This window comes from Clinocottus analis, unplaced genomic scaffold (assembly GCF_023055335.1).
Source record: "Clinocottus analis isolate CAN_PGR_092001 unplaced genomic scaffold, fCliAna1.0.p SCAF_19, whole genome shotgun sequence".
Taxonomy (NCBI): Eukaryota; Metazoa; Chordata; class Actinopteri; order Perciformes; family Cottidae; genus Clinocottus; species Clinocottus analis.
In genome coordinates this window covers 3,894,394-3,913,373 of record NW_027175920.1, presented here as the reverse complement: position 1 = coordinate 3,913,373, position 18,980 = coordinate 3,894,394, and the positions used below count along the sequence as shown (strand labels likewise).

Here is an 18,980-nt window from a genome sequence, read left to right as displayed (position 1 = left end):
TACAACCAGAGGACAGTTCGGAGCTCGCTCGCCCGTTGATTTTCCTGTAATAGAAATACCTGGTTTGCCGTATTGAAAACCCGTTAATGGGAGGATGGTCTCACAGCTGCGGCGAAGGACTTCAAGTATTTATTGTAGCACGTTGAATGGGCACATTTCCCCTCCATCCGCATGAAACTGCATTAAACTTTCATTGTTTTTAGCTGTGTTGTTTTGACTCATTACAACGCTGGCCTGGTGTCCCCATTTTGGGGCAGGAGGTGTTGTCTGGTGGAGGAGGGAGTGTGGCGAAATGAATGCAGCAGATAGAAGTCGGAGCGTAAGAGCCGGTTACAGAATCACACAACACCCGCCTCATCCTTTTAATGTGTCATTAGTTTGTCCCAAAACAAATGTGCTACTTAGAGTAATTAGCCCGGCTAAGTAGTATGCAATCAATTACTCTTTTATTTGTGGCTTTGACTCGTCACTGTCATATCTGTGCCGGGGAAAAACACCCCTAAGATGTTTTCCTGAGCCGAGGCGTTAAAGTACCTGCAGTCTACTCACTCAGCGTTTCACGCCGTCACCTGACACCCACACAGCGGGCGGCTCGGACATTTAGCTCACCCCGGCGGTACTTTTGGCCGCTGCATCCTGAGCGCGGATCATTCCTTCACAAAGAGTCGATCCCAGCCTAACTCCTGAGCCCGCGTAGTGAAGTGGTCCACTGCCGCATTAATTCAAAGCGGAGGCCTCCTCCTCTTCTTCCTCCTCCTCCTCCTCCTCCAGGCTGGGTTGGAACATACTGTCAGGAGCAGCATGCCCTCCAGATGAGCCGGGGAGAGGCCAGCTCCCCGAGGTTACACTCTCTATTTAAAGCTTAATGACTGGGCTGAGATTCACCAAGCTAAAGCCTTCCATCTGACAATGCTTTTTATCAAGCTGGCCGGTGACATCGCTGCACAGATTGGAGATTTGTCTCCCTGGCACAACGTCTTTATTCTTTTCGGCTGGGATCTAATTCTGACATTTATACAACAACCTGCTAGTGTTTGCCCCTAAATGTTTACTAGCAAGGAGGCTGAGAGTAGGTAAATACATATATTTTCTCATCCAAGGTAATTAGATTGCCTCCACTTGGAGTTTCAGATATTGAGTAGTTTTTTTTCACACTGTGGTGGATTTAATCCGAGCGTTTTATTCATCTTTTCTCAAAATAGCCAATCATGTTTTGTTGACACGGGAAGTGAAATTCCCCCACACCAAAGTGCTATCCATCTTCATTTGACAGTTGCAGGTTCATGTATGGGCGCAGTGGAAAATGATTCATTGCTCCTCCATCTTTCCTGATTTATGTGCGTAGTTAAGGGTTTCTCAGCCTATCCTCTAATAACCTATCCCTACTCGGGGAACACAGAATGTGTCCGCTTGATTGTTGATATTACAGAGACGGTGTGTGTGTGTGTGTGTGTGTGTGTGTGTGTATATGAACTGATTTGCCGACGCCTTCCTACTGTGCTGCACAGGAGGAGATCAGTCCACTAGAGAACGCCATGGAAACCATGCAGCTGACCAATGAGAAGATCAGCAGCATGGTGCAGCGGCATCTCAACGACCCCAACCTTCCCATCAACCCCCTCTCCATGCTGCTCAATGGGATCGTGGACCCAGCTGTTATGGGAGGTTTCACCAACTATGAGAAGGTAGTCGACATGACAACATGTATCAAATTAACCAGGTTTGATATCATGCTGTGAAATGAAATCATATTTTCATCACTTTCATCATCACAATTGCGACAACTAACATATTTTTTGTCGTCATGAATCAGTTTTTCTTCGATGCCTCTTTTTCTTTTCTCGTGAAACACTCAAGTCATTCATGCATCCAGTGTTCTCTCTGGTTTGTGAGTCGCACACTTTATGCACAAGAACACAAGAGCGTCTCACTCGGAAAGGAAAACAGTTTTCTGATGATAAAAACAAAAAAAAGTGTTAGCTTGTTGGATTCCAGTATATATCACAACCTGGAATAGATTCATATTGGTCTTGTGGAGCGGTGCAGTATGAGTCAGAGGAGGAACGACGTGAATTCTTTGCCCTCGGGTCACGCCTTCATCTCAGAGAAATGGTGCAGGTGATAGAGGCGAGACTGATGTCTCGACAAAATGTATCTCATCTTAACAGTCCTTCCCAATGCAGTCCCCTTTTGACTTGTCAGTGTTTTCGCATTTTATTTATATTGCAAACTTCTCCACGTTTCAGATTGCCCCTTCAGTTTTCCCCTACTGCTCCTTTTTCTCCCTTCATATAAGCGGACTCACTCCGGTAACTCCGCTCCCTCTTCCCCAGGCCTTCTTCAACGATAAGTACATCCAGGAACACCCAGAGGACCTTGAGAAGATAGATAAACTAAAGGACTTCATCGCCTGGCAGGTGAGCTTAAAACGGCCTGACGCTGATCTGTGGCTATGTCGAGCGCATGTGATCACGAGAAAGCGTTAAGAATCCCGTCTGTCCGGCTACAAGGAAAAAGTGTCGTGCTCTGCTCATCACAAATAACAATCTGGTTCACTTTAAAAGATGACGTTTCCTCATTACATGGCTTTTCTTCTTCCATGGCCTGTGACAAAAGCAGAGGACGGCCTAAAGGCAAAGAAAATGATTGGATGGTATGGAGTGGAGGAAAAATTCATGCCACTTTGCACGGATTGGCTTTGGGCTACTCGGCCTTCATCGTAACTTACCGTGGTTTGAGTTATTGAAAGTGCAACACTGGAAACAACTATCTGCCACATAAAGTTAAGTAGAGAATGTCTAGCTGAGCTTTATTCACGTCGCCGGTGCATCACAGTGCGTACATGTGTGTGTGTGCCCCGCTGGCTAATCGCCACCGCTCTACACTGCGACTATGACAGTTACAGCTGATAACCCCTCCTCCCGCCCATGTGGAGTTATTTATGAATGGAATCAGCCCCAGATGTATGGGACTCATTGGCCACCCCACCCAGGGGCCCTGTAGACACCGAGCAGCGGGGAGTTTGAACGCTGCCGGATACTTTTGTTGTGTTGTGTGTATTATGACATTTACACCTGAAATGTTGTCCCCCCCCCCCCCCTCACTAAAGCACTGCTGCAGCAGCAAAAAAAAAAAAGACTTGAAAGGTTACAGCCGGAAATATAATATCGCTTGAAGAACTAGCGAGTGCACTGCCAGCAGTGTCCAATGGCGGTAACTGAAGTGAGCTGAGGGGAAAAGTGTGTTAAAGTGTTCATTGGAGATGATAGCGAGAGGCGAGAGTGCTGAAGCAAACATTGGAGAGGATGCTGCACAGTGTGAGGAGACGGAGAGAGATCAGCATCGGGGTGGGGTGTTTTTTGCGAGCTGTGCAGCCTCACTGAGCCTGCAGGAAGTGCACACGCAGCTCACAAGAAATGCACACATACACACTTATTGTTGAAATACATCACGGCACGTGCTGTTTAACAGCCTACTGGGAAACGCCACATCGTTAGCTCATTTGGGGCTCATCTTTGATTAATAAATTCCTGCTTTCTAGAGGAATAACAAAGACTTCCTCCCTTCGGGATTTTAGAAAGCTGTACTCAAGGTTTTCTGTTCTGCTTTTTAAAATTTTTATATTCCTCACTCTTGACTTTAGCTCTAAACTAAGGGTCACTTTAATAATCGGGTTTCCTGCCTCGTGGTTCACCCAAGAAATGAGCACAGACGCAAGACGTTCCTCTGCCTGCTTCCTATAGCTAGTTGCAAGGAAAAAGGAGCTAATTGAATTTGCAATAGTTGTTCCCCTCTCCGTTGTTGGAAAATAGGTCAACTTTGTGCTCTGCATCTCTGGCGGAACTTTTTTTTTGTGTGTTTGTGAAACCTTTTGTCTCATAAGACACGATGATTCACACAGGAATATATTGACTTCTCATTTGAGGCTGCTCGCATATGTATTCCTCTTCCTTTTTTGTATGATTACTATTTCCATATTTGTTCTTTGTCTACTTTTTCCATATTCATTTTTTGAAGACGTTCAGATTGTGTAGGCATGTGCAATTGTGGGATACCGCTGACAGAAGTAGAAGATGACAAAGCAGGTGAGGGAAACCTAAAAATAAAACGTGCCGCGGCGCTACTTCATTACTCCTGGAAAGATGTGAATAACACAAGTACATTGTATTGGATGAAGATTGGATAATACAACTGGATCTTAGCTCTTCAGGAGCTGTCAGTTATTTTTATATCCATCACGAAGAAACGCCACTAAACAATAGTGTCTGCGGTTCAAAACCTCGTGTTGGTGCTACGATGTGAAAGAGACAAAACTTTCAGCATCGATTTGAGATTCCAGCTCGACTAGAATAGTGTTTAAAAAATCTCCCCGCCATTTAAAAATGAACACAATCCACAGGACTAATCAGCAGGAGCTCTGTTGTACGAGAGTCGACTGTCTGCCGTTAAAAATGTCCTTCACATCAAGCTAACCGAGTGTTTGAATTCACGGCGGTCTGCATCTTCCATACGCACTAAAACAAAACACACGATGGAAGTTGTTTGGAGCGATCATCACAGAGAAGCAGACGTACACGCCTGGGGAGCCCACGCCAACAACGTGCACACAAGGAAACCTTTTTAAGAGATGACGAAGGCAGAGTTGTTGATTTGAAAACGGTCTCAGCTGTCTCCTCGCCAGCGCCGGCGTTCTTGTTTATCTCCCGTCTCCCAATCTTTCTAAATGAGACAAACGAGGGTCGAGCCTGGTCCGATGAGCGAACTAAACGGTTCAAAATGAGACGGTGGGCGCTGTTATTCTGCAGCGTCCATTGTCTTCGGCGAGTAATTAGGGAGGAAATGAGCAACTGGAAATAAGGAAATTAGGTATTGTAAAAAAGCTCCCTGGAAAATACAAAGTGCCTGTTTTCTGTGATGTTTCTGGTTATAATTAGCCAACGCTCTCGATAGATGTCTAAATTAGCTTCTTAACCTTCTCACTGCAGTGTGATTCATTCTATTTTAAGTCGTTACAGGTAAGCTGGCTGATCAATTCATAGAATCACAGACGCAAGGAGGCAAATCTCACCTGGACATTATCAACCTAAACAGAATATTTTAGTGTCTTTTGTTTTTGCTGCTCCCTTCACCTCATATAGTGTTTATATGAGCGTCCACCTGCTTGTTCATCTGCCTGAGTCACTGGCTGTGTGTGTGTGTGTGTGTGTGTGTGTGTGTGTGGTGTGTGTGTGTGTGTGTGTCTTAGACCTTGTGACCTTCAGGAGGGGTCTTAATATGTTATCATAGCCTTAATACCCAGCATCTCAAAGGAAATGTGGCTGTCCCAGCACCCAAGGGAATGGCTCAGAACGTTGCTGCTCACTGTGCAAAAGAAAAGGACCAGAGGTCAAAAGGTCAACTGGCAACACTGAGCTCTGAGAGACTCTGATATTAGGCAGCGATGCCATTTCTTTCATCCCTCTTTTCAGCTGATAATACTGGTTTTGGCCTGTTCGCGGTTTGGGGGATTCATTTGTAATCGTGAAGTGCAGCTTTAAAGGTGAATGTTTATTTAAAGGAGATGTGGTTTCCATGGAAATATGGGAGGCTGTGCATGTACGCACTGAGACGTCCGTCCTGCATTTATGTTTTCTGGGAGTACAGAAGAAGACAACTGATGATGTTTCGGAGAAACCTCCTTTTAAAAAGTTTGCTCCCGATTTAGAAAACACTTTCACGGGTTCACGATATCCCACTTATTTACGCCACATTTAAAGCTGCAGTAGATCGTTTTGACCACTAGGGGGCACAGAGACTCTGACACAAACTCACAGTTACTAGCTGTTGAATGTTTAGTTTTTTTAAAGAGTCTTAGTAAGAGTCCATCTTTTTAAGCTCTCACTGTAACTGCTGCTGACATGTGGCCTTCACGCCTGCAAAGAGGAGCAAACTAAATCTCAGGTCTCTCATTTTCCCAGCTAACATTTCAGCACCACACACAGAAATGTGTGTATGGCCCTCACTCGTTGTCCTTTTCTATCAAAAGAACTCTTCGAAACCTTTCGAGTGGAATATATAGGCTGCGTTTTTATAAATGCAGCATATATATATATATATATATATATATATATATATATATATATATATATATATATATATATATATATATATATATATATATATATATATATATATATATACATACAGGTCTCCAGTGTCTAATTATCTGATATAGACATTAGCCTCACAGGAGGTAATGTCGCTTACTGATATCCCAAATCATGAACCGTCTGTCTCTATAAGAGTGCTGGAGCAGAATGTGATGAAGAGAAAAGGTGATATAAGTAATTAAACGACTGAATGTGTATATTTCTGTGCTCGCAACCTTGAGCATACGTACGTGTCTCCACATTCAGCTTATCTCTGGGCAGCCACCAAGCAGATTTCTGTTGCCATGCCGCCACTCAGTCGCACTCAATCATCCTGAGGTCTATAAAAAGATGTTGGGTATCCTGAGAGACGGGGATCTTGCCTCAGCTTTCACTCTCACTGTTTTTTTGTTTTTTTCCTCCCCATTTCATCTCCCAACATTGGCCCTTCCTAACTCCTCTGCCTCTCTTTGCTTCGCCCTCTCTCTCTCTCTCTCAGCCTCCTTCTCTCCTCTCTCTCTTCCAAGAGGTCCCAGCGGTGATCATGAAGGTGCTCGATATCAGGGGAAGTCCTCTCCGGGTGTCTGTAGCCTCCTCTCATTGATCTCGCTGTGAGCTTTGGTTTGGTGGAGCACAGAAAACACTCTCAAGAGTGAAATATCCTGGATTTTATGTAATTTATTTATGTCCGTACTTCTTTTCAAGCCAATCAGCTCAATATGTGCTCCTCCTATCATCGACTGCTGTTTAATTTATTAATGCAGTGTACTACATGGTTGAGAACCTGGAGCTGACGTTATAGCTGTGTTTCCCTGCATTAGTCATTTTTTTCCTCCGTTAATAAGCCCACCATGTGTTGAAGCGTGTGTACATAAAACATGCACCGTTTGAGATTATTTCAAAAGGTTGCATCACCAAACTGAATCGGTGTTGTGTGCCAGCTGAGTGAAGTCGGTACTTGCTGCAGCCTGCTGTGAAGGGGCAGCTTGCCCTCGGAGAAAGGGAAGAAAGGCGAGCCGCCTCTGGGGAATCACAGGTTAACACACACACACACACACACTCCTCTTTACTTGCCCACCTAGTGCAGATACTTCACACACTTCTTAGTCCCTTGAGCAGATGATTTGTTGTATTTGCTCGAGGCGGAGGTGAATTTGTTAGCAGTGAAAGCTACTGTACTCTGCAGACGCACTCTGAGATGCACTCTGCAGTTAAGTGTTGCCTTGTTTTTCAAATGTGCAAATACACCACTCTGACTGCGCCCAATTAATATAAACGTTTGAATTAAATCTAATGTGTTTTTTTTTTGTTTTGTCCTATTACTTATTCATGAGGATAAAAGCATAAGATGCTTCCCCTTTCACCTTCAACACTATGTCTCACTTACGGCATCGAGACAGCCAGGGAATATTTTTTCACAGTTGCCATGGGAGAGAGAGAGTCTGCTGTTGCCACAGCTGATTGTAACATCTGCTGGTTTCTGGCGCGTTGTTGCGCAATCCTCCACTGCCTCGCCATAGACAGAGACGGCGCGTACTACTATCATACCAGCTTCTCTAAGATGTAACCCGTGATTTCAACCGGAAGAGAGATGGAAAAAGAAAAGAAAAAACGCTCAAAAGCTCGCTTCCCACGGGACGACGCTTCCTCCTCTTGCCAGATTTAGTCAGCAGGGCTTGCTGACTCTGACTGTGGAACTGGGGTTTCCTAATTACTAGTTTGCAGCAGTTTCAGTCTCCCCTTCTCTCTCTCTGTCTCTCTCTCTCCTTCTACCTGAGATGCTTCTCTCCTGTGTTTGCTATTCACCACCTGCCTCGTCCAATCGTGTGAGAGGCAGCGGCGTGCTGGAAACGGGCCGTTGTTTCTTTATCTGCGCCAGAGGTTTCGGAGGAAAAACATCCATCACACGCAGTTCATGCCTATACACATAGCCTGTCCATGCTTTCTCATCGCCTTGTTTAATATACCCGTGTTATGCTGTGGGCGGCCGGGGGGAGGGAGTGTCATGGCAACAGGCTGTTAGCTTCCACCTGGAAGAGGTCGTTTGTGACACTTCCTCTGATGCACATTCGCTGCCGGCGCCGAGTATGCACAGCTACGAGGCTAAAGGTCGCGTGACTTCAATTGGATGTACGTGGCGGGACGGGATGAATGAAGTAGCCGCGTGTCGCTAACCTCTCCTCTCTCCAGGGTTCGTTCAGGATAAATGTTTCTTACCTGAGTGTTTCGCCCCGGCAGATCCCGCACCTCTCCGAAGGCGTTCGCATCCACGGGGAGAAGGTCACGGAGGCGCTGAGGCCTTTCCACGACCGCCTGGAGGCCTGCTTCAAGCAGCTGCGGGAGAAGGTGGAGAAACAGTACGGGGTAAAAACACTGGTAAGAGCTTTTGCTTGTTTTGGAGCTCTCTGTTCCGGGATAAGTGCTTGGCAGCTCAGTGTGGTCCTCTCTAGCGGGAGCTAATGGGATCTGAAGCTGTTGCTTTTCTTTCCTCTGCCGTGTTTGGCTGAGGATTGTCGAGGAAATTAATGATTTTGTCATACAGACATCCATTATGTAGGAGTCTCTTCCTGCTGTTCCTTTGTTGTTTCCACATGTCATTTTTTTTTTTTGTTCTTTTTCTAGATACAAGATGCGATTTGCTTTGTTCACGGCTCCAACGGGCCCACATGGTCTGCCGTCACTGTAACACAGCACAGCTGAGACGCGCTCACACCTTCAAGTGTCCCTCTCTGTTTAATTGTCGCCTGTGAGCTTCTGTGAAGCCTGCTCCTTCTCATTATAAAAGTTCTCAGTGGTGTAACGCTAATTAACCTTGATCCGTGTCTCAAACTATGCCGTGTTGGGCCTGTGAATCTGAGAGGATCGGGCCTGAAAAGTCCTTGAAAGTGATGCTGAAGGGGGTGTGGAAGCCCTGTTTGATATCTGGAAATGTTGCATTCTTTCTATTTCACGTGGCTGAAAATAATGGAAACAAGCTGCAGCAAAACATCACGGCAAATCTTTTTCATGAGAAGATTCAAAGGCTCGGTTTGTTTTGCCTGCTTTCCTTCAACGCTTAATAATTCTAAAAGCTGTAGCATGTGATTGTTGTGCAAAGCATTTTGTAAAAGTTATCAAGAAGGAGTGTGTTTCCCATTTGGATCTCACTGCCTGTGGTAGGAAGCACCGGTAGCCTCAAAAGCCAATGTGTTGATGATGAAGTAAATAATCAATAAAGAGATGAATCAACAGCATTTGATGCCATTTCAAAGAGCTAGCGTCAAGACCAGACTCATGATTAACGCCAACTTTATGGAGATACTAATGAATTCCTGCACAGTCGGTCCTCCAAATGAACTGAGGACATGTCGTACGCGCTTTAGCTTTGCGCTGGAGTCAGCTTGTTTGCAGTGGGACGCTGCCGGGGACTACCTCCAATCTCTCTGCTCCTTTACAGATTTAATTGTTGCTTGGTCAAGCTTTTCCCGTAATCTTGCCCGGGGTAAAGTCGCCCTCGCTCAATTTAAAAAGGGGAGCGAGCGGTGACCTCTCAGACGAGAGAAGAGCCATCCCTCTCCAGGGTGTGATTATAAAGTCATCCCATCAGATGAGTGATGGACCCTTTCTCCACTCAAACACTCTTTAAAATACAGATGTGTTCATTGTTAAAGCTCAGTTGTTCCAGCAGGATAAACAGTTCAAGTACAGAATAAATAGCCAGAGTTTCATTTTTCTGATGTGTGATTGTGTTGCTGCTCTCGGATTAGGATTGGGGAAAGCCCGTCACCCTCGCAGCCAAAAACAAACATCCACAAATGACTTCAAAGCAGTCGGTGACTTTTAACCCAAATTCTTTCCTGTTTTTCTTTTTCTCCGCGGTGTCAGCCGGCAGCAGACGAGCGGAGGGGCTCTCGTCCTCACTCCATGGTGCGCTCCTTCACCATGCCCTCCTCCCAGAGGCCGCTGTCGGTGGCTTCAGTCACCTCCATCTCCTCTGACAACTCCCCCTCCAGGCCCGGCTCAGATGGGTAACATTCTCCGGGGCTTTTAAAATACCACACGTCCTCCTTGGCTTTCGGTCATCCCATTTGAGGAGTTTAAAATTTGTTTTGGGATTACGCTTTTGGGATAATCCCTGTCGTCGTTATCTCGATAAGTCTCGGGCTCCATATTTAACACTGTAGAGAGATTCATTTCAAAGCTAAGAGGATTCAGGAGGATCTGCTTATGCAGTGTTTTCATTCATTAACTATGTCTTTTTGTTGAGTTAATGGAGACCGTGAACCTCACGCAAATCTTTACCAACTTCACGGATCAAACTCTAACAAAATCGAACATTTCTGCTCGGAGCTATTTCAGTTATTCCCGTTTGGCTGTTTGATCTTTATTTCAGGTTCGCCCTGGAGCCTCTCCTGCCGAAGAAGCTGCACACCAAGTCTCAGGACAAGCTGGACCGCGACGAGTCGGAGCGGGAGCGCAAGGAGAAAAAGAAGGAGAAGAGGAACAGTAAGCACCAGGAGATCTTTGACAAAGAGATGAAGACCACCGAGATCCCCCTGCAGCACGCCGAAGCTGTCATACTGTCAGAGACGGTACGGAAACATGCGGCCTGTACAAGGAATTCACCAATGTGTTGCTTCCTCTCGCTTCCTTTCCTCGTTCACTTTGTATTCTCTTGCTCCTCTCTTCTTCTCCATCCTACGCAAGTGCAATGACAATTCTCTGTGGGTGTCCACGGTCCACAAACAAATGAAGCAGGGCTGATGTTAAATGCAGAGAAGTGAGAGAATTTGATATGTGCACGTACTGGCACCACGAGCACAAAGCGGTTTGGACTCGCAGCTGCTCGGCATGGCAATGAGTTTCAAGCTTTGTGCGGCATCTTCATGCTCCTCCTCTTCCTCCTCCTCCTCCTTTGTGTTATCGTGTATTGGTTTGTGATGCCCTGTTCCCACTGTCTCTGCTTGATTCCTGTGTATTTGTGGTTTCTAAGCATCAGGAAAGGTTTCATTTCAACCCGTTCTCCCTCCCAACTCGTCAAATAACCGACGCTTGGTCACTGCCTCTCGGTGTCTGATAGTGACACATCCGGGCACCTTATAGCATACACTGTTACTGTCAGAGCAGCCGACATAGTACGTGCACTGCGCATTGGAGTGGAAACACAGGACCTTCACCCGTGTCAGACCTGGTGTGGACTGATTTTGTTGTGCTTTAGTGTAACTTATTGTATCCAAAACAACAATATTTTTTCCTCAGCCTTACCAAGTAGTTTTGTGGCATGAGTAAACCTCCATTTTATTTTGAAAAGACAGCATCTAATGAATGGGAACGGACACGCCCATAGTTGGGAACATAAGGGCCTCTGACCAAGCGTCTGTAATTGACGAGTTAGTTTAGTGCCATCAGGCCACGACCATTCCTGCACAGCAGAATAATCCCAGTCCATTGGGCAGCTTACCATGATAATTGCTGAGCCTTGTGAGGTTTGTACACAACATAAATAAGTGGTAGATCACCAACATTGGCTGTGCGTATGGTCTTCAGAGGATGAATGCTGTTGATATTTAGCAACCCTGAGACTTCTCTTCGAGTGTAACTATTGCACCATATTGTCTACTGGCACACAGGACACAGTAACAAACATGCCTCCCCCCCCCCATGTTCTCTGCACTCTACATATCACTATCTCCCCCCTCACGTCCCTCTTCACCTCCGCTGTGTCCGTCACAGCAGAGCGGCTGTACCTGCGCTCTGCGTGGCCGGTGGGAGGTCTCAGCGGCTAACGCTGTGAAGATAAGGGTACGAGTGGAATCCAAAAAGGCCCCTGGCAGTCGTGGAGCCGTCTGCCTCGTGATAGGAGCCTCTCGCCTCAGGGGGTCAAGGGTAGAGCACCGAGGGCTCTCTGGGAGTTAACAAGCAGTTGTAATATAGTCGTTTTAGTTGAAGTTGTCTGAAGCACACAAATCAAGAAAATATCTTTTCCACCCTCGGTATCAGTTTTGTGTTTTTACTTTTCAGCGAGTGAAGGCGTGAGAACGCAGCGTCTTTAGAGCTTATTGCATTCCTGAATGAAGTGCGCTGATATTTCCTGTGTCTCTTGTGGCTCACTATTTGAGTTTGGCCAATTACAAAGATGTTGTTTTTTAATGTAGCCCACAGTGTGGAATAGCCCCGAGGACACATCTTTTCATATTCAAATTCCTGCCATAATAAAGCTGGGAGAATGCGGTCTTGCATGCAGACAATGATTTGTAACCACAAATAAGATATTGCAAACCCGATGAGCACATTTATCCAAATGGTTTCTCCTTCAGGAACACAAATAGTCGACTCTAAAACGCACGTGGATTCACACACAACAGCCCAGGGGAGGCGTGAAAGTGATTTTCTCCTTAAAAAGATATTTATTGACCTTCTGTTGGATTTCAACATGGACTCGACTCATTTGCTCGATAATTCATTTTGTTCCCAGCTCATTTTTTTATTGACTCGTTGTGTAGTTTACCTTGTTTTACTTTGGGCGCACTCCTTCCCTGATGGCGGCTACTTGTTGTTTTCTTCTTGTCACACAGATCAGTCCTCTGCGGCCTCAGAGACCGAGGAGTCAAGTTCTCAGCCAGATCGGTGTCGACCGCCGCCTCTCCGTGTCCCCCGGACCTCCGCCTCCTTCCTCCTCCTCCTCCTCAAACTCCTCCTCCTCGCCGGGACCCCCGCCCATCACACCCAGGAGCAAACTCTCCTTTAGCCTGCACACTGTTTCCAGTATGAGCAATCCTACTTCATTCTCTCTCTCACACACACTCAACCAGAGGCTGTATCATCTCTGCAGGTCCCTCCTGCCTCCCTCTGACTTTGTTGTCCATCTTGCATCACTGTTACCACATGGCGCGGTACACATAATGAGCTCAGTTTGATCTAAATCACTGCACTGTGACTCATGTTAGCGACTCTTGTTTAAATGCTAATGCAAATCATAGCTGTCAGCTCCACACAGTTCCTTCTAAATGTGTCTTTTTTTGTCACAGCGCCGGCTGCTAGCACTAGAATCCCTCATGACGGGCTCAATGTGTGAACTCGTTTATTAAGGATATTCATCGCGGCTTCAAGATTCAAGTCATTTGCATTGTGAGACGCGCTGCTTCAAATCCACGCGCAATCCTGAGAGGTTTACCTGATCAGTGATGTCATTTATTACTTGATCGATCGGTTTCCTCCCAGCATCTTGAAGTCACAGGATTTGAGGATAATCTGCAAGTTTGTAACTGAAAAGAAGAACTTTATGGATTTAGTCGTGCGCTTCTGTGAAAGTCGGGGAAATTCCCGAGAGAGGCACGTTTTCATAAAACAGGATTGTACAAAATAGACGCAACAGGGCTGCAATATCCTGAATCTGAGTCGAGGAGCATGAGGAAAGCTTATGCTACACTTCCCAGAATGCAACTCTCTTTGATCCTCCACACCTGGTAATCACTTAACTCTTTTCAAATGACACGTCCTCACTTTAAAACACTTTCCATCATACAAAGGTGGTGACACTTGACTTAAAGTCCGTATTATATTATAATAAAACATGTATTACGTGTTCATATTGTGCGAATAAATGCTGGACATCAAAATAATGTTTTGACAAAACAAAGTTGTAGATGAAAAAAAGAATAATCTATCTTTTTTGAGCCCCTAAAGGCACTCCACATGAGTCCTGCACTCGTCTCCATGTGTAAACTCAGTGGCGTTCCTCTTTAAGCGTCTGCAGGAATTTGCTTTGCTTAAATGTCATTTTCTCAAATTCTTCCTTGTTTCTTCAAAAGTTGCAATTAGTCCAAAAACGATGAGGGAATTCCCCAGTAGAATTTTTTTTTTTTTTAGAAAAGGCCACGTGATCTAATTTGGGTCCCGGCTGCACTGTTTCCGTGAATCCCATGATGCATCTGTGGTCCCCTGCTGCGTGTGAGCTGATGAGCGCCCTCTTGCACAGGTCTGGAGCTGAACGGGATGGGCTGCTCCGACAAAGGTGAAACCCCTCCTCCGCTGCCGGTGAAAGGCAGCAACGCTGATTACGGCAACCTGCTAGATAATCAAGACTTGACGAGTCCCTCGACGCCGCCGCCTCCCCCGCCGCATCAAAGGGTAGGTGTTTTAATTAGCGTGGAGACGAGCGCCTTAATGATGCGTGGCACCTATAATGAAGCAGGAGGCCGCTACACGCGCTTGACATCCGGGTCAACTTCCTCCACTATCGCCTGCACATCCTGTACCACTCTGCGCGTGTGTGTGTGTGCGTTCGTGTGTGTGTGTTTGTGCATGTTTCTTCCTCACATTTGTGCGTCTGTGTGTGTCACAGCAGAGTGTAGGCATCAGTCAGTTAGCAGCGACGTCCTGCGCCCGCCTGTCCACCCCGCTGTTATTTATTCTTGTCCCGCCCCCCCATTTCCTCCCCCGCTACCCCCCCACGGCCGGTCCGGTGCTCAGAAGTGATTGATTGGATGATTACTTTGCCTCTCACATCCATCAGGAGCTCTCCCGCTGTTAATCAGCGGCTCGTCTCTTCGCGTTTACCGACGTCTACGAGCGGCCGTTCTCGCCTCGCCGCCGCGTTAACCGATCGTATTTATCCGCCGTCACGGCCCCCGCGGACGGGTAGTAAAACAGAGCCTCTGCAGACGGTGTAGTGGAGGGAGAGCAGCTGTTCAGAGGCCGAGTGACAGCCGCTCTTCATTTACAGTCCTCGATGGACGCGGAGGCGAGGTCATTGACGAGCGTCACCCCCCCCGTCTGTTGTTTCTGTCCTGAACTCGGTTGTCTTAGCGAGGGCACGTCCAGTAAGTGGAGAGAAATGCCACTTACTGTACATTTGACTCCATAAATATGCAATATATTCATGGGAATATTACAATTTTGACCCATGGATGACGTCTCTAAGCTAAGACGGGCCTGTTTTCCTGTTTATTTTATCTGCACTGAACTTGGAAGTTGTGCAGATTGTCTTTTTTATATGAGCAAATGGTAAATTCATGATGTGTTTTTTTTTTGTCTATTTGCAGCACATTCCACCTCCTCTTCCCAGCAAGACCCCTCCTCCACCTCCTCCCAAGACCACCAGGAAACAGACCTCCATCGATTCAGGAATAGTACAGTGAACAAAGACGCTGACAGCGGGACCAAACGACACATTGACAACGCAACAAAAGCGACAGTTAGCGCTCCCACCCGAAAAGCGGCTGTTTTTACCCCACACATTCCTCGCTCCCTGTCCCAGCTTGACAGGATGAATACCTCACTGCAGCACGCCCCTTCTTTATCATGGTTGTTTTTGTACTTCTTCCTATCTTGTTTTGCCTACAGTTTGAGGATTATGCAGTCCGCAACACGGAGCATGCACAGATGAGTAGTCACTGAATTCATTGACGCCGTCTCCGGCCGACAGCGCGCCGCTCGCAGACTTTATCAGGACTTTGTGATAGATGAGGTTGGACCGCTTTCCAATACTGCCCCGCTCTCAACACGGGAGCACATAGCTCATTAAGAAATCTCTTCTACTCATATCCCCACTATGTACAGAGGTTTGTATATATGATTTTATTTTATTTTTCCGTTTTTTTTTTGTTTTTTCTTCTTTTTATGTGATGTGATTATGCACATTTTGTATTAACGTATCATTATATTAAGTGGCATTTATATGAAACAAAAAAAAAGGGCTTGTAGGTTTTGAATTGACAGGGACTTTACCGAGTTGGTATGTGAGAACCTATCGTGGAGTTTTACTGGTTACAGTTTGGAGTGCACGTACAACTAACTCCCATCGCATTGTCGTTGTTCTGACCTTGTCCTGGATTGCTGTAACCTTGTTTCCAATAATATTGTTCTCAATTCACTACTGACACGACTTCTGAATAAACTCTCAAATGTATGTATTTTTAAAAGTATTATGTCTGCCTCATTATTTATTTTTCTCACAGCAAGAGACGCTGGAAATAGATTGCGAGTGGTTTTCCGTATTTACTCAAATGCGAAAGCAACCGGCGATGTGGACACGTTTCCTCACTTCGGCTCTCGGCAACAAAGCTTTCTGCCCGCTTGATTGACAGCCGTCACCAGAGCTGCATCATTATCAACACAGGCTGGTTTTTTTTGGGGGTTTTTTTATAGTGTTGCGCCGCGGAATGACTTCTATCTCGGCTAACGCAATCTCATCTCCATAATGCGGCCGCTCGCCGTGCGATCGTTTCTCTTTTTCAAAGCTGGAAGTGCGAATCTGGAACGTGGCCCATATCTGAAATATGGTTTAGCGTCGACGAGCCAACAAACCGCAGGTGCCAGCTTTGTCCCATCTTTAAAAAAAAAAAAAAAAAATCTATTATAGAAACTGCTGAAGGTCATACTTTAATTTCTCTATTAAAAATGGCGGTTTCTTCACGCCGCAGCATAATAACACGTCACGTGAATAAGTTAATCATTTTTTTTTATGGTTTTGTTTAATTTCGTTATTTGAATATTATAGATTGGGTGTCATGGTGCTCCGTTCCAAGACGCACAGGCTGACGAGGTTGTTCTCGTGTCGTATGCTTGATGGGATTAATGTATTTTTGACTCCAAATGAATGATTGGAGTTGGAACCATTAAGTCGGTGTATAATTATCTGTTGTGCAGCAGCTTTAAATTGAATTACACTTTAATGAGTTAAGTAATATGTGAGGGGGTCGCTGGAATAACTAATAGAAAGTTTAGTGGCGGTGATCATATTGGCAGGGACGCCATGTTTTTATTTTTTATATTGCATGTATATCAAGTTTTGAGTTTTATCATTTAAAATATAAATTTAGCAAATGCGAAATGAAACTTTTTCCATCCTCTTATGATGAGTTTTTTTTCTGGGGCGGTCATGGATGAAGCCAGAACTTTGTCAGGTGCATGATGCAACATTAATGAAAGAGTTGGTAAGCCACAAACCCATTTTGCTGCAATAAAAATGTAGGTGAGACTCATTGAATGAAATACATGTCGACAGACAGTACAATATTTAAAAAGGCAATAAAAGCACATTGTGGCTTAAGTGTTGTGATATCATCTTATGGGTGATTCCCGCCCCTGAATACTTCATCCATCTGCTATTCATGCTCTGAAAACTGTCTATTAGCCCTGTTGTGTGCATCATAAAAGCAGTTTGTGCGACCTTTTTGAAGTGTGTTTGAAGGTGGTTCATATTCCTCTGCTCTCTTGTGCTCTGCTGACACTCAGTGAGTGGGTGGTCGCCTGAGGACAAACGCTCAAACTGTAGCATCTGTCGTTTTGAAGGTGTTTTTCTTCTTTTTTTCAACCTTCCAGAAAGTTGGGTTTTACAAAGTTCTCTTCTTCTAATTGCATTGAATGACATATTTTCCCTTGGAGTTGTATTTGAGTAAAGCAGTCGCAGAAAAGCATTTGTCATACTTTAGCTTGCGGGCGGTATTTTGTCTGATTATAAAATGTCTCATTGCGATGTTAGTTAATGAAGGACAACGGGTTTGTTAAGTGGTTATCGATAAACCAAATCATTGAACTACTTAGTATAATTCTCTACAGAAGCAATCTTCTAGCGGGCTAATAAATAAGGAAGGTGGCAAAGCTTTAAAAAAACAAACTATTCTGAGACTCATTTGGGTTTCGTTTGGGGTCAATCTTCAGGTAGTGGTAGCTCGAGCTCTTTCTTTCCTCATGTGCACAATAGAATCCATTTAATCGTGATGAGGCGGCGTCATTGTGGTGCAGATGCGGCTGCAGCTGAATGCAGGGTGCAGGACGCGCTCCAGAGGTCCTCCATCTGACCGTGCACCTGTCCACATGATGAATTGCTCTGCAAACACAGAAAGAAATTGAGTAAGTAATATTCAATAAAAATGCAAGTTTTACGATCACACCGATGATATTTCCTCTCGTGCTTTCCCTCTTTTTCGTTTTCGGCTACCTGAGTCTCTCGGGTCCATTACCTCGGCTTCAGCGCCACATTCTGGTTACAATAACAGAAAACATGACGGTGTTCATTAGAGCCTTTTCCCTCGGCGCTAACGCGCTGTCGACCCGCTACGCGGCGACTCGGTCGTCCAACTGGTGGGATTTATGGTTTCAATTGATGTAAAAATAAAAAAACACCCAACAGGAGTGTAACCGCGTGAGAAGAATGAACGACCACTAACGGCCACCAACTTAACAACCACTGCTAATCGGCAATCAACGGCAACGAGGCAACGCAGGATGTTGACCAACGCACTACTGGACAACATGAAGACGGTTTACACACCGATGATTGACTGACTTTTTTGGACACATTAGATTTTTTGGGGATCTGGTTAAATGAAAAAGACTAAATAAATAAATATACGCTCCACAATGATGAACATAAAAATACAAGTGTTAGAAATAACATGAAATATCATGTTAACCAAAGCATGGAAACATTTCTTAAGCACTGGCAAAAATGTTTTTTTTGCACAGATAGATGGCCTGACTGTATTTACCTTATGGAAAATGATTTCTCCCTGCTTTATTGATAGTTCTGTTCCTATGGTATTGATATGTGTGTTTGTTTTTCTTTGACTTCTCTTTCTCATTTCTCTACTTGAATAGTAAGAAAATAAACATACTGTTTGCCACATACATAGAATCTGAAAAATGTAAAAATATGTATGTGAGATTTTGAAGACTTATAAAATATGAATCAAAAAAAGAAATAACTCACAATGGCTCATTTCTTCTCAGGTGAAAATAAAAAGCCATGCTGTGTGACAGCGAGCCGGCATGCACGACAAAGTGAAGCAGTGAAACTGGCTCCCGCCATCTTTAATGGTCTCATGTCCACCGTGCTGCTCTAATCGTAACATGTTAAATGTCTTCAGT

At 45.1% G+C, this 18,980-nt stretch overlaps 1 protein-coding gene across 1 annotated transcript in view; it reads left to right on the top strand.

Annotated features, from left to right (window-relative positions):
- Positions 1 to 16,030, top strand: part of dock1 (dedicator of cytokinesis 1) — a 161,737-nt gene extending 145,707 nt beyond the window's left edge. The window contains exons 45-52 of the mRNA XM_068582553.1: positions 1,509 to 1,685; positions 2,334 to 2,417; positions 8,367 to 8,504; positions 9,993 to 10,135; positions 10,501 to 10,699; positions 12,683 to 12,872; positions 14,086 to 14,237; positions 15,152 to 16,030. Coding sequence (XP_068438654.1) covers positions 1,509 to 1,685; positions 2,334 to 2,417; positions 8,367 to 8,504; positions 9,993 to 10,135; positions 10,501 to 10,699; positions 12,683 to 12,872; positions 14,086 to 14,237; positions 15,152 to 15,247 — 1,179 coding nt within the window. The 3' untranslated portion in view covers positions 15,248 to 16,030. The remainder of the gene's footprint in view (positions 1 to 1,508; positions 1,686 to 2,333; positions 2,418 to 8,366; positions 8,505 to 9,992; positions 10,136 to 10,500; positions 10,700 to 12,682; positions 12,873 to 14,085; positions 14,238 to 15,151) is intronic.
- Positions 16,031 to 18,980: the final 2,950 nt, after the last annotated feature.